The 14,527-nt window shown below is 41.4% G+C and overlaps 3 protein-coding genes across 4 annotated transcripts; all 3 read right to left on the reverse strand.

Annotated features, from left to right (window-relative positions):
• Positions 1 to 475: 475 nt before the first annotated feature.
• On the reverse strand, positions 476 to 2,906 carry scg5 (secretogranin V). 2 transcript variants are annotated; one of them, XM_087805659.1, is made up of 6 exons: positions 2,835 to 2,906; positions 2,443 to 2,656; positions 1,154 to 1,303; positions 980 to 1,089; positions 833 to 886; positions 476 to 767 (listed from the first exon to the last, which is right to left on the reverse strand). In XM_087805659.1, the coding sequence occupies exons 2-6, from the start codon at positions 2,654 to 2,656 to the stop codon at positions 666 to 668; spliced, it is 630 nt and encodes a 209-aa protein (XP_087661785.1). In that variant the 5' UTR covers positions 2,835 to 2,906; the 3' UTR covers positions 476 to 665. The 2 variants fall into 2 exon arrangements, with proteins under 2 accessions (XP_087661785.1, XP_087661784.1); XM_087805658.1 differs by having other exon boundaries at positions 980 to 1,092.
• Positions 2,907 to 3,394: 488 nt separating this feature from the next.
• LOC148067796 (inactive Rho GTPase-activating protein 11B-like) lies at positions 3,395 to 6,188 on the reverse strand. Its single transcript, XM_087806310.1, has 8 exons — positions 6,010 to 6,188; positions 5,849 to 5,945; positions 5,000 to 5,256; positions 4,727 to 4,878; positions 4,570 to 4,662; positions 3,806 to 3,949; positions 3,666 to 3,729; positions 3,395 to 3,485 (listed from the first exon to the last, which is right to left on the reverse strand). Exons 1-8 carry the CDS (start codon positions 6,186 to 6,188, stop codon positions 3,395 to 3,397), a joined length of 1,077 nt encoding a protein of 358 aa, XP_087662436.1.
• Positions 6,189 to 7,287: 1,099 nt separating this feature from the next.
• actc1a (actin alpha cardiac muscle 1a) lies at positions 7,288 to 9,610 on the reverse strand. The gene is made up of 7 exons (XM_087805272.1): positions 9,467 to 9,610; positions 9,270 to 9,398; positions 9,005 to 9,200; positions 8,760 to 8,921; positions 7,904 to 8,095; positions 7,656 to 7,837; positions 7,288 to 7,542 (listed from the first exon to the last, which is right to left on the reverse strand). The coding sequence occupies exons 1-7, from the start codon at positions 9,593 to 9,595 to the stop codon at positions 7,399 to 7,401; spliced, it is 1,134 nt and encodes a 377-aa protein (XP_087661398.1). The 5' UTR covers positions 9,596 to 9,610; the 3' UTR covers positions 7,288 to 7,398.
• Positions 9,611 to 14,527: the final 4,917 nt, after the last annotated feature.

A 14,527-nucleotide genomic window follows, 5' to 3' on the forward strand; every position in this document is an offset into this window, starting at 1 on the left:
ACAATAAATAATAGATACATTAACATAAAATGGTATATAATTAAACAATTATTAATAAAATGCATTATGTTTGATTTATATCTTTTTTTTATTAGTTTTTAATTATTTATTTGCCATTTTATGTTCATTTATTGTATTTAGTTTAATTCATCTATTTTTATTTCATTCATATTTAATTTTCTTTAATGTCATAGACCATTTTAATGTTTATATTTAAGGCAAAACATTTTTTTTTATATCATTGTCAAAACAGGTAATCGTTATAATTACTTAAAGTGCGTTTGAAAATAAATCAATATTAAATACATATTTGCATTTTTAAAACTCCAAATAACATTTTTGAAAAAGGATCTAAACTAAATCACATGGAATAAAAATCCAATTTAAAAATCCAATTGATACATTTAAGATTTTCATTTTCTTTTATAACAGATTAGGGAGATTTATTTCAGTAGTTAGAGTCAAACAAACTGTGTTCTGGTTGCAGATCAAACTTTATTTACGTTATTGACGACATCACCAAACAACATGTTTACAAGAAGATATTTCGACTCCATAGAAATCCAGTCACAGAAACACAAACCCCTGCAGATAAATAAACTCTTTATGATACAGTGTCAAACATACGAGTGTGCGTAAAAGCATTTCTTTAAACTGTCTAAGGATTAGTTGGACGCGGTCGTCGGGTCCTCTTCGGAAAAGTGAGGCGCCGACTTCTTGGCCACCACGGTGTCCAGACGTTGACCCATCAGGTACGGATTCAGGCTCTGAGGGAGAAGTTTGTGGTCATGAGTGAGGAAACAGTCGGGAATAAACGTGTGTTGACGTTCACCCGTTTTCTCCTCTGAGCTCCGCCCTTCAGCTTCTGGTACAGTCGCTCCTTGTTCTGCAGGCAGAGAAGACGTGAGATCTTCCACGTCACTCCAGGCTGGTCATAATGTTTTCACCCGGAGCGAGGAGGTCTGAAACCGAGACTCACCCACTTGGCCCGGGCGGCGTAGTCGTGCTCTGGATCGAACAGATGTTGGTGTTTCTGGAACTCGCGGCTGAACTCCGCCGTGTCGGGAGCGTTTTCCAAGCATCCGTCACCTGCTGCGGCGAGACAGACGTTCAGAGCGACCAATGAGAAACATCCTTTGACGGGAGCAGGTACCGGTCTTGCCCCTCGGGCAGGGGTTCGGGGGGTCTGGGTAGCTGTGGTCGTCGCTCAGGTCTTTGGGAACGTTGTCTCCGGCCAGTTCGGCAATGATGTTTGGGATGTTCCCGTATGGACCGAGATGCTGCAGTCCCTCGTGAGCACCACCTAGTGGACGATCGTAGAGCATTACATTAACAATAAGGAAAGACACTGGACTATTTTGCTTTTTGTCCCTCGAATAAATACTGATAACAATTTGATACTTTTCTTTTGTCGAACTGAACTTTAATTGTGATGATTTCTTTTACATCAGTTCCTCTCACAAAAATAATTATTTTTATTTATTTTATTTTACATCTTAAAGCATTGAAAACTATCGTTTATGGCTCCCCCAGTGTCAGAACAGTGTAACTGCAATGTTGAGAAACATACGTTTTCGCATTAATATTGTTTATAATATTATCTATTATTTTTACTTTCTTGTTTTTGTTTTATTCATTATGATCATTATTTTAGTGTTATATTTTTTATCAGTATTAGTAATTACGTCATTTATATTTGTTAAGCACTTTTATTAGTTATTGTTATTAAAAGGTGAGTTGTATGTCCTAATAATTAATTTCGTGATTTTTTTTACAGAATTTCTTCCCACAAAAAACAATCTTTTTTTTGTTTAATTGATTCTATTATACCTCTTAAAGTAGCAGTGCGCAACATTGAAACGCTTCTTTCTGTCTCCCCCCAGTTTTCATACTTTTGTTCTATTTTACATGAATTCTTTCCACGAAAATAAATATTGTCATTCTTTTCATCTTATTATTTAATTTCACATATTTAAGCAGCAGAACGCAACATTAAAACCATCGTTTCTGGCTCCCCCAGTGTCAGAACAGTGTAACTGCAACGTTAAAGAACATGCGTGTCTGATCGATTATTATGATCCATTATTTTTATTTTATTAGTTTTGTTCTATTCATTACTATAATTTAAAAATATTTATTGTAATTTATTAAGTAAAAGCGTTTCATTTTTATCAGTATTATTGTTTTAAATATATGTAATATATGTAATCATTTTCGTCGGACTTGAAATGAATACTTTGATTTTGTTTACATCATTTATTCCAACAAATTATTTCATTATTTAAGACCGTATTTTTGCCAACATTAGATTTGCTTATTTAAGAGTATTTGATTTGCTCTTCATAGATGATTTTAAATAAGTAATTACTCTTAAAAATAAATCAAATATACATTGATTTCCTCTCCACCCGCCTCCATCATTTGTATTATTATTAGGTGTACCCTGGATGCTCTGTGGCCCCTCGATGTTGGTGGCCTGGTGGGCTGGATACTCCACGCGGGGCCGAGCGATGCCGAGCTGCTCCATGACGCCGTGCAGCAGCCGCTGGATGTCGGCCTCGGACACCTGGTCCGCCGTGCGTGGACTGCGAGAGTGCACCCCGCACACACACAGCAGGACCCCGAGCAGGGAGATCCGGGCCACAGAGTCTCCCATCTACAAGAAGACATGTAAACAGGAAGCCATTTTACCTGCGACATGTCCTACAATCAGGACGTGATGTTTATGGAAATTAAACACGGATTGAGACCAATATCATCTGAGAATTAAGCTCATGTCAATGACTGCGATATTTAAAAGTATATTTTCGCTCATAAAAGGTTATTTTGCTCACCTTGTCTCACTGATGAAAGACAGCTTCAGCGAGAGCCCCGTCAAGCCCACCAGAATAAACCCTATACTTCCGCTTTTCAAAATAAAACATGCACATTTAGATTCAAAACTGGGACTGTGGATTATCTTGATTCAACTTTATTACTATTAAGGCCTAATAATTATTATATACCTCCATTTAATCGATACATTATCAATGACCCGCTTATTTAATTGTAGTCACACGTGTTTTGCTTTGAAGGGCATCCATGTCAATCCACGCTTCGCCACACTTTACGGTTCACGACTGCGTTGCTAGGAAACGGAACATCCATCCGGGGAGGAGGAGAGAACCACAGGCCTCTTAACAACAACCACAGCTAGAAGCACTTAGCGACGAAGAACACAAACCCACACTTTCATTTTATCTTAAAAAAAAAAACGTGTTTCTTTCCAAAGAATCCACCAAATTAAAAGTTTAACATTTATTCCCATGAAGTACAGACCTGTTTTCCATCATACAAAGACCCACCACAGAATAAGTACATTAAAACGGTTTCTTAATGAGGATTTTTAAAAACACTAAAGTGAAATCCGTCTCCTGGGAGTGAGAGAGAGTTTCCCGACAGCAGTGAGAAGAGGAGAAGAGTCTTCTGCTGTTCCTCTGGTGATCCTGAAGGAGAAGAGATGTTATATGTCACAAGTGTAGAAAATGATTGTTGAGCGAGATCACAAGTTAAAAAAGAAGCTACAACTTGAAATACGAGTTTTTTTTCATATACAGGACTAAAATTTGTATAATTTCTCAAACTTTACATTAAATTGAACAATCATATTATTTGGAAACATGCACCTTCTTAACTTCTCGTACTGAGCCTTGACGGCGTCTCTGATGGATCCTTCGTCCAGCGACGTATCTGTCGACACAGAACCACATCAGAGAGCATCAAGTCCTCATCCGTCCTCGGGGTTTTTTCCTATATATACACCCACTGGTTCCTTCGCTGAGCCTGCAAGCCCTGAACTGTTGGATGTCGACCATCCCGAGGCTCCTCCTGAGGGGGAGCCTGCGGGCCGGGGTGGATTCTGTCGCTCCGACCTTTGACCTCGGTTGAGTCCAGAGACCGGGCCGCATCACTAGAATTATTGTGAAATTTCATTGTCCAAAATTTACATCTTGAATTCATTAATGATACGTTTGATGAAAATAATAAAGTTATCAGTAACATTTAGTTTTTTTTAATGTAGCCATTAGCACAAAGTACATTTTATTTTACATCTGAATACAATTAAAAACTGTTTTTGGCTCTCCTTAGAGTCACAAAAATGCAACTGCAATGACGAGAAAACCACGTTGCAAAATTAGAATGTTTGTCATTACTTTTTAAAATTATAATCATTATTTAATTTTGTTCCATTTTCATCTTTATTTATTTAATATGTGTACTGCACATCCTAATATGTGTATGTAGTGATGAACCACTTGAATTTCCCAATCTGGGGAGACAAAACTAAATAAATCGACATGTAAAGGGTTTTCGCTTGAGGATCAACTTCCTCGTAATTTTAATGTTTGATTCTATATAACATTTAGTTTGTTGTTAAAATAAAAAACTATTGAGGATCTGCGAAAGAGCTCAGTGACCTGACAAAGACTTAGTAGAGCCACTGCTTCTCTAAATGCTGCATCATCAGTCTACAGTGATCCAGAACCTATCCTGGAATATCTTGGAGAAAAAGGGAAGTTCACGACTCACCTTTGAAACTGTGTCTCTTCCGTTGTCCTCCCTCCGACCGGTTCAGACCGGCCAGGAACTGAACACTGTCCATCACAGTTTTGGGTTCGACTCCTGCCAAAAAAAACGACCTGGTTTAGATCCAGCCTTTAAAAACAGTTTCAATGAAGACTCTCACCAAACAAGTGAGGGGCTTCGATGAAGGACTGCAGCAGCAGGACCCTTAGTCTCAGGCGGGCCTCCGTCATCTCGGCTGGGGTTGGGGGGGGCAGCAGACACGGGGCGAAGACCATGGCCAGGTTGGAGCTGGTCATCAGGTTCTCGTGGCACCTGGGAACAGAAGAACAGAAGGTGTCTGGACTATGAGAGAAGCTCAGTCGTCCAGCAGAGACTCGGAGTAGAACGGCTGCTCTTCCAGACAGACAAGGTGGGAAACACTTGACCGCGATACCTTTTGGACACGCTGGAAAGGAAGTCAAAGAGGAAGTGGAGGCAGGAGGAGTTCCTGGCTGGTACCAGACAGCACAGCAGTTGCAGGGCGGTGGTCCGCTCCCTCTCGGTGGGCAGCGCCTGGGCTTTTAGGAGCGCGGCGTGGAACGCCGGAGGAAACAGAGGCTCGGGCAGTTCTCGGCAGAACTGCTTGACGAGCGAGGCCACGTCGTACGGGAGCGCCGCCTGCAGGCAGCTTTGTCCATCGTTCAACTTGGCCTGGGAAGAAATCCAATTGTGAAATAACTTAAAAATGCTTCAAAGGATTACATTTGAGTTTTTTTTGTACTTTTATTTCCCATCTTAGCTTTAGATACAAGTCAGTAAGTAATTTTTATTTGTATAGTGCTTTTCCAGACCAGGGTCACAAAGCGCTCAAATCAAAACAATATTCAATAAAATATATACTTTAAAGGTCAAGATAACACTGATAACACAACAGGAGTTCCAGAAAATCAAGGAAAAGCGTGAACAAATAAAAACGTCTTAAGATGTTGATGTGATTTAATGTATTCCTCAAGTATCTGACGTCTAAAAAGCAAACTTAGCTAACAAACAGAGGGCCATAGAATATAATACAACGGGCCAAAAATGGCCCCCTGCCGCAAGTTTGAAACCCTTGGGTTAGAGTGATACCACCTGTGGTTTCAGAAAAAGAAAAAAGTTCTTCGTCACCTTAAAAGGAGTACAATATTTTTCCTTTTTTCCCTTTGACCCCATTATAACCAGATAATAAAGTAATTTTGAAACTTAAACCAGCAGAATAGTTTGAAAAACTCAGTATTTTACATCATATGTGACCAGTTCTCACCCTGAGGTCTCTGATGCGTGAAACCGAGCCTGGTTTCCTGAACAGGCCGACCATCCCGGCTCGCTCCAGCAGACAGGAGCAGGCGTCCACCAGAAAGCTGCCACACAGACACCAAGCATCAGCTCACGTCGACCTCCTCGCTACACAATCTGTTCCCTCACCAGGGCACCAGGCCGAACCCGGGGACGAAGCTTCTCGGCAAACCCTCCAGAGGAACGTTGAAGACCTGAGCGCCGCTGGGCAGGAGTTTCCCCGTCTTCTTCTTCTCCAGTTTCTTCACCGTGATCCCGAAACTGACTTGCAGGTGGAAGCGGACCACGTTACAGTCAAGGCCTTTCATGATTCAATCACATTTGACAGCGATGCAGCTTCAACCTCGAGGTCAAGAGCTCATGGGTGACAAGGGAAGGGGGTGGAGCTTATTATGCTCATTCATATCACCTGTGGAGCCAGGAGGTGACCCCCCCCCCCCGACAGGTAAAAGTCTGAGGTTCATGAGTCATTGAATTATAAATGAATTCAACATTTTAAACAAAATCACATCACAACCTTTGTGATTATTAATTTCAGCAAAAGAAGTTAAACCCATATTTGACCTGATTTATAAAAGATTGAATAACTGTTTTTTGTAAAAGGGTTTAATATTCAGTTTCCCACAGAATTACTGAGTCACAGTCAAAATATTATAAAAAAAAACATTATTTTCTATAATTAAAATAAATGAACGAGATAAAATTAGCAATATTATTATATTATAAAAACAGTTAAAACAAGATGTTGCTTCCCCGTGTGTGTAAATATAATCCTGTACTCTATTTATGTGTCTTTTGAATCTCTTAAAAACGCACTTTTATAGATTTCTGCTAAAATGGGATGTCGACTCTCAACTGGATTCATCAATTGATTTTTATTTTATTTTAATCAATTTCTGTGTTTTTACCTTCATATTTATATTATGTAAATACAATGTATTTTGTTTGTACATTGTGTTTTGTATTATTTACTACCATTCTTAAATTAGTTGTGTTTTTATGTTAAGCATCTTGTGACACTTTCACACGTGAAAAAACGTGCTACAATTTATTTGTATATTTCAATCCCAGCCCACTAAGAAATTTTAGGCCAAATATAAACAGCTTTTGTTTTCTCTCTGTCTTGGGAATCTCTTTGATTCTCTAGGAAATCAAAATGCTTTTAATTCACGTCGACATATTATCATTAATTTTACTATTTTCGACAGCTTTTTTTGGTGTACAGTCTCAAGTTATACATTGTTTGTGAGCATTATTGCACCTGAAGAAGAGCCATTTAGACTGTCGTCATGTGTTGTATTCAGTATTCCATGGTATCTTTGAGCACTATCAGGATCAGTCAGATTAATATAATCTTCAAATATTCAAGAACATTGGACTCGAGGAATCGTCCACGGCACACTGTGGTACTGTCAAAGCAACTAGTCTTTATTAAAATAGAACATGTATATACAGCAATAGGCACAGTAGAAATGGGGGCGGGTGGTGTGGGCTCTGTTTTGGTGCTGGGGCGAAGATTTAGAAGCACTTCCTGTGGACGATGGAGGGGCCTGCCTCATCGTACTCCTGCTTGCTGATCCACATCTGCTGGAAGGTGGACAGAGAAGCCAGGATGGAGCCACCGATCCAGACTGAGTACTTCCTCTCTGGGGGGGCGATGATCTGGAGGAGGACGAGAGGGGGCGTCAGCGTTGCTAGTCAGACACTAGGAAGCTCTACCTCTTCTAGAAGTATCATCTGACGAAGTCTCAGACTTCCTGGTTTCTAAGTCTCACCTTGATCTTCATGGTGCTGGGGGCCAGGGCGGTGATCTCCTTCTGCATACGGTCAGCAATACCGGGGTACATGGTGGTTCCACCGGACAGTACGTTGTTGGCGTACAGATCCTTGCGGATGTCGATGTCGCACTTCATGATGCTGTTGTACGCCGTCTCATGGATGCCGGCGGACTCCATACCTGAGCAGGTGAGACGAAAGGTTAGCAAGAGTATTCAGGGGTAGCACGCGGGACCGGAGCGCTCACCGATGAAAGAGGGCTGGAAGAGGGTCTCCGGGCAGCGGAAACGCTCGTTGCCGATGGTGATGACCTGACCGTCGGGCAGCTCGTAGCTCTTCTCCAGGGAGGAGGAGGAGGCGGCGGTGGCCATCTCGTTCTCAAAGTCCAGGGCGACGTAGCACAGCTTCTCCTTGATGTCGCGCACGATCTCACGCTCGGCTGGAAACGGGGAAATTTAAATCAATACTTTTTCTACAAATACAACATAGTTTCTCTTCAGTGATGATTACAAATAGACACAGCTAATGCTAACGGATAGCTTTAATAGTAAACATATCTTCTTCACAATTGGGAAATATTTTATTTTAAATAAAGCTTTTATTTGGTTATGTATGATAAAAGATGGACAACAACATTTGCCTAACGTTTAGTTTTCTAGCCTGAAGCTAAGTAAGGTCATTTTAAAATATCCTTGAGTTAGCAACATTAGCTGTAGCCACTAACAGACAGCCGTTATTGTTTAAGATACTTTTCGTGATGTTTTATATTCCTTTTTAGCATCATGATAGTTCATTTTGCTTTTAGATCCATGATAGACAATAACGTTAATGTCAATACAAAACATTTTTTTTATTAAAATAACTTTTTTGTTTGGAGTAAAGGTAAGTGAGCGTTTGACCTTAGCATCGTGACTTAAGAGCTAGAAAACTGTATTTCAGGGCTAGAAAATGTGTTAAGAAAATGCATATTTATGTTTTATGGTTTATGATTTATGACAGTGTTCTTCCTGACAGTGTCCTATTTCAACATTCATTCTGGTTTAACCACTTATTTCTGCCAATAAAAACACGCTATCCATCCTGAATGTATGCCGTGAACTCACCAGTGGTCACAAAAGAGTATCCACGCTCAGTCAGGATCTTCATCAGGTAGTCGGTCAAGTCGCGACCGGCCAGATCCAGACGCATGATGGCGTGGGGGAGAGCGTAACCCTCATAGATGGGCACGTTGTGGGTGACACCGTCGCCGGAGTCCAGCACGATACCTGCGGAGAGTGGCGGGGTTTCAGAACCAGCCCGTGACAGGGACACACCGGGTCGAGGGGAACACTGGGCTGAGGCGACTCACCGGTGGTACGGCCGGAGGCGTACAGGGACAGGACGGCCTGGATGGCGACGTACATGGCGGGGACGTTGAAGGTCTCAAACATGATCTGGGTCATCTTCTCTCTGTTGGCCTTGGGGTTGAGGGGGGCTTCAGTCAGCAGGGTGGGGTGTTCCTCTGGGGCCACACGGAGCTCGTTGTAGAAGGTGTGGTGCCAGATCTGTCTCAAAAACCGATTAGTTAATGTCAGAAAGAAGATTAAGGACAATCTGGTGTGGTTCTCTCTCACCTTCTCCATGTCGTCCCAGTTGGTGATGATGCCGTGCTCGATGGGGTACTTCAGGGTCAGGATACCCCTCTTGCTCTGGGCCTCGTCTCCCACATAGCTGTCCTTCTGACCCATACCCACCATCACGCCCTGAGGAGGAAAATTTGAGACTTAGACAAAGTTCCTCTCACTGATGCTCTGGTCCGGTCCGGTCTTACCTGGTGACGAGGGCGTCCGACGATGGAGGGGAACACGGCACGGGGGGCATCATCACCGGCAAACCCAGCCTTGACCAGGCCGGAGCCGTTGTCGCACACAAGGGCGGTGGTCTCTTCGTCGTCACACATCTTTGGTCTTGTCGGCCGGCTGTTGGGAGATAAGACAGACTTTCGGGCTCTCTTCCATTTAAAGACATGTGTGGAGGACTTCTCTAATCTCCCTCGGTTCCACAGCTGCTGGCCCAAACAGGGCCCGGTTTAACCACCACCACCCCCCCTCGTCCCCAAACACTTAAGGTTCTATTTACAGCTGTATCTCCGCGTAAAGCCAGAGCCACTTAACAGCTGAGGCGGTGTGTCGGGTCGCACCTCAGCTGTTGACACATGCTGAGCACTTCTGTTCTCGAGCTCCGATCCTGACCTGCATCCCAGCAGCATCCTTCCTCCTGTCCCGACTCTGGTCACAATATGTTGGTTTAATCTATAGATCTTTGATTCTTCTTATAGCAGCAATGTTTTTGAATCAAATGTTGCTCCTGCCAAACTTTTTTCTTCTTTGGCCGATCTACTCATCATTTCTTCAACTTATGCAACACTGTTCTAGCACCTTCGCCTAATGATGGCCGGAGGCTGCGACGCAGACCGCCAACACAACTATCAATGGTAAAGCTGAAGAACGCATTCGCACAAAGAGAACTCATCACATAAAATGATATATAAAGAAACAGATGAAGGAGGAATAAACAACAAGTGAGATACATTAAATTAACATTGAAGGTTTTTCCTAACTTTTCTCGAATCCCTTATACAATTAAATGTATCAGACAATCTTCTGCTGAAAGTCACATGAACCCAAACACAAGGAAGAACTAAATTGAGTCACTAAGGTTGTTGAAGTAAAGTTAAGTTTCTTCACTCACCTTAAAGTTTGTTCACCACAAGGCTGGAGGTTTCCTCTGGGACAAAGTGCGTACAGCTCGAGGGCTTCCTTAAATATTCCCCAGCATCCAGAGGCCAGGCACCGGAGGACGGGCCGGGGGGGAGGAGCCGGGAGTTCGCAAAAAAAAAGCCCAAATAAGTTCTGCTTAGTAATACGGGCCGGTCAACGTGGATCCTGTGTCATGGGTGCCACCAAAGTGGAGAGGTGTTACGCAGGAGGAGTTTATGATGAGCTCACCAGTGACATGTAGTTTGTGGCATTTAGAGACTTTGAAAAACAACAGAGAGAGAAATGATATCATTCATTTAATGAAGTATACTTTATAATGCTGAAAACAAAATGAACAAGTTTGGTGGTAACAAAAGCGCAAGAATGTACTTTCACTGTCAATATTGTTACATTTAATGACCAAAAAGAAATGTGTAATGTTTCATTTAAATATTCATCAATGGTTTTACTACATGAGTAATAATAATCATTTTAATACAAAAGAAAATTAAGTCAATAATGCTACATAACAGGTAATAAATAATGTATTTAATAAGATATAATAGTATGAAAAGGTAGAAGAAAAGTAAAAAAGATCAATATTAAAATAGTTATTTTAAATATAGACACAAAAGGTGATAATGTAAAAATATCACAATAACACAATTTTAAAGATTGACCTCTATGGGGTATTTTTAAATAAAAATATCATGTTTTAATTTGTGTTTTTGACTCCCTCCCCCCATATATTTATAAGTGTGTTACTTAGTGTTTATTGTTGGTTATATCTCTATCGTTGTTTTATTTATTATGGTGTTTATTTAAATGATAGATAGAGATAATATAATTTTATTGACGTATTATTGTTTTAATTATTACTTTTGTAAATTTTTTTTTAACATGTGTAATGCATGGTTTAATTTAATGTGTATGTTTGTCATATAACTGCTGTAACAATTTAAATGTTCCCTATGGTGGAAGAACAAAGGTAAATATTATCTTATCTTACATATATGAATTATTCTAGTGCCATTTTTGGATTTTCCTTCATTATTATGGGTTTTATTTATAATAAATTGACTTCAGTTCTGCTTGGAAGAGTCATAGGAAAGTATTCAAGCGATAAAAAGATTAGCAATCTTGTATTAATAAAATGCCCCCCCCCTAAAGATGTGCTAATACGACTAAGCCATGTCGGGCCACGAAGGAAGTGGGTGACAGTCCTGGTAACTTGAGCGTCTCAGAGGAGCCGTCTAAGGGCTTGTCAGGAGGAGGGGGCTTGAACCTGGTCAGACAGCTGAGGAGTGATAGTGTAAGAATATGGCCGGAGTGTGGGGGGGGGGGGTGAAGGTGTCAGACCTCCACCAGACAGCAGGAGCTCGTCTCTGATTGGCTGCCGCCTCTCCTTTTAGGGAGATGGAGTGTAACAGGTGACGGTGGCTGCATGTCTCCGCACAGAGACCTCGGCTCCATATTCGTCATCCTTGCAGGGTCTTCGTTGGCGCGCCGGGGGGCTCCTATCAGGCCTGCGGAGCTTGAAGAATGTAAATAACATCCATTCAGCAGGAGACATATTCCATTTGGAGCCATGAGCTGGAGTAAAAACCCAGCAGCAGACTCCATTAACCCACTTTTATCTCTGCTCTTGAACGCATCTCTGATGCTTCTTATGGTCAACACAGGAGCAGGACCCGCAAACAACTTAGCATTGCAGAGATTTTCTCGACTTTCTTTCGCTTTGTTGTTGCAAAGGTTTCGTGTTGGACGACGACACAAAAGCTTTCTTTGTGGACACCTGTTCCTTGAATAAATAAATCAGCATGGAACCTTGAACAACAGGAAGTTAATACTAATGATTTGATTATTTACTTTGAATGAGAGAAGAAGAAATATTTGTAGTTACAAGAAGACATTTGTACCAAACCAGTCCTTAGCTTGGTAGGACTCATTTCATTATTTCATTTGTATTATCCGGACTAGGACATAAATTGTATGACTAAAATAAATTTAAAGGAGAAGAACATTGTCTCCAAGAATTATTTCACTCTAGCACCTGAAGAAGAGCCTCTTGCAGTTGTGCTATTTATTTATTTGCGTGGCTTCATCTGGGACGTGATTATGGGATGTTAGTAGAGCTGGTGAGCAATATATAAGAAAACCACAATCTTACGATTTCAAATATTTCAAAGGCTTCAAATACACTTTTCAGTTAGCATCGTTAGCAACACGACAATTAAATATAAAAACAACAGCCATTATTGTAAATAATATCCTTGAGTGAACCAACTACTGTTTTTTGTGTGTTTTTTTAAATACTGCAGTAGAATGGAGAGATCACATGACCGCGGCTGTGTTGTGTCCACAGAGTGATGGTCACTCTTTTTGGCAGCCGTGGGTTTATCAGGATGGAGCAGATGATTTCCACAGATTCGTCCTTATAAGGGAAGGTAGGAAGCTCACATTTTGTCAGTCTTGACAGCTGCCCCCCCCCACTCCCCCCCCCGAACCCACTCCCTGCACACACACAGCGTCACTCCTGTTACCCCCCAAGCACACACACACTGTCCTCTCTCATCACACACAAACCTCACCAGCTGTTAGCAACAATTGCTTCAATCACTCGCTTGTATTTAGACAGCGGCTTGTTTACTGCTGACATGTTGTTGCAGATGCTGCTGAGACGCGTCGGCAGGTACTCACTGACGGGTCTTTCATTTCAACTTTCAAAACTCACACGATCACAATGTCATCGGATTAAAAGACGATTCCGGATTAAATGGCGAGTAAGGATCGTTCAATATTGAGCCTGTAGATTGTACATTTCAAACTCAAGGCCCTAAGAAAGTCCTGCCTAAACATTTTATGTGGCCCGAACTACCTGTCTGTGGTTCTGTCTACATCCATCCATCCTTGGTGGTGTTTTCATTTGAGTCACAATCAATTTTTATTTAGAAAACATGTTTATTTCACTTTGTTAAGAAATACAATGGAGGCCCAGGGTCGCGTTCTGTTAGGGCCACTGTGGACATGCGTGTAAAGAGCTATTAGGACAAACAAATGTGATGAACCGGTTTACTGTGAAGAGACAGGTGAGGACAGATTTAGAAGGCAGCTCCTTCTCTCTCTCTCTGATAGTGCGACAGCAGATCAAACAATTGACTCTCGGAGCAGGACGGCGTCTTGACACTCGGCACCTCTGTCCCGAACAGCCGCGGCTGCAGGGGCCACATGCCGGCCGTAAACAGCTGATGGCTCATCTGTGATTTATGAACTAGGCGACACAATAATCTCCACAATCACATCAGCAGCCGCTTCGTATTTTAATGTGCTGTCTGGAGACAGATAAAGAATTAACTATTTTTACTGTGAGAGGACAATGAAAACTCACTCTCTGTTTTCATCTGAACGCTGCACTTCTTAGTTATCACCAGCTAATGTGAAACTCCAACTCTCCTGACTCACATGTTTCAAAAGTCTTTCTCTCCAAGATGCAGTAAGTCCCTCATCATGACCATGTTTTGAACTTATTACTTTATAAAGTTCGTCTAAAATCTGGGCGAACGAGAGGTTACGAGAGTCCATTATGATTTAATAATGCCTTCACTCCTTCTCCAGCCAGCTTTTATCACACCCTGCTTTGTTTATACAACGAGTCCCTTGCAGGTGGAGACATCCAGAATTGATGACGCGCTGTGACAAACCTCGATGCTTGACCAATTACAGCAAAGTGGGTGTGGTTATGATAAACAAGATTTAATCTCCAGAAAAACAAAGTGTTTTCAGTGGACCGGGCATCTGTGTGATTTTTCTTGTATCAGCTGAAATCAGGTTTTATTATTATTATTATTATTATTATTATTATTATTATTATTATTATTATTATTATTATTACTATTATTATCATTATAGATTTCTGCTCACATGTTGCACAGAGGTCAATACAAGCTACTAATAATTCTACAAGTATAAACACCAGGCCTGGCTCGTGGGTAAAACATGTGGACATACATTTCACATAGTTTACTATACAAGGTAAATATGTGTCGTGCATGTCTGTGTGATTTAACGGAGTGAGACGTAGACACCGTCCAGCTCTGCCAGCAGGTCCTGAGATACAGTGGACTCTATAAATA

This window comes from Callionymus lyra, chromosome 13, assembly GCF_982586985.1.
Source record: "Callionymus lyra chromosome 13, fCalLyr1.hap1.1, whole genome shotgun sequence".
Taxonomy (NCBI): domain Eukaryota; kingdom Metazoa; phylum Chordata; class Actinopteri; order Syngnathiformes; family Callionymidae; genus Callionymus; species Callionymus lyra.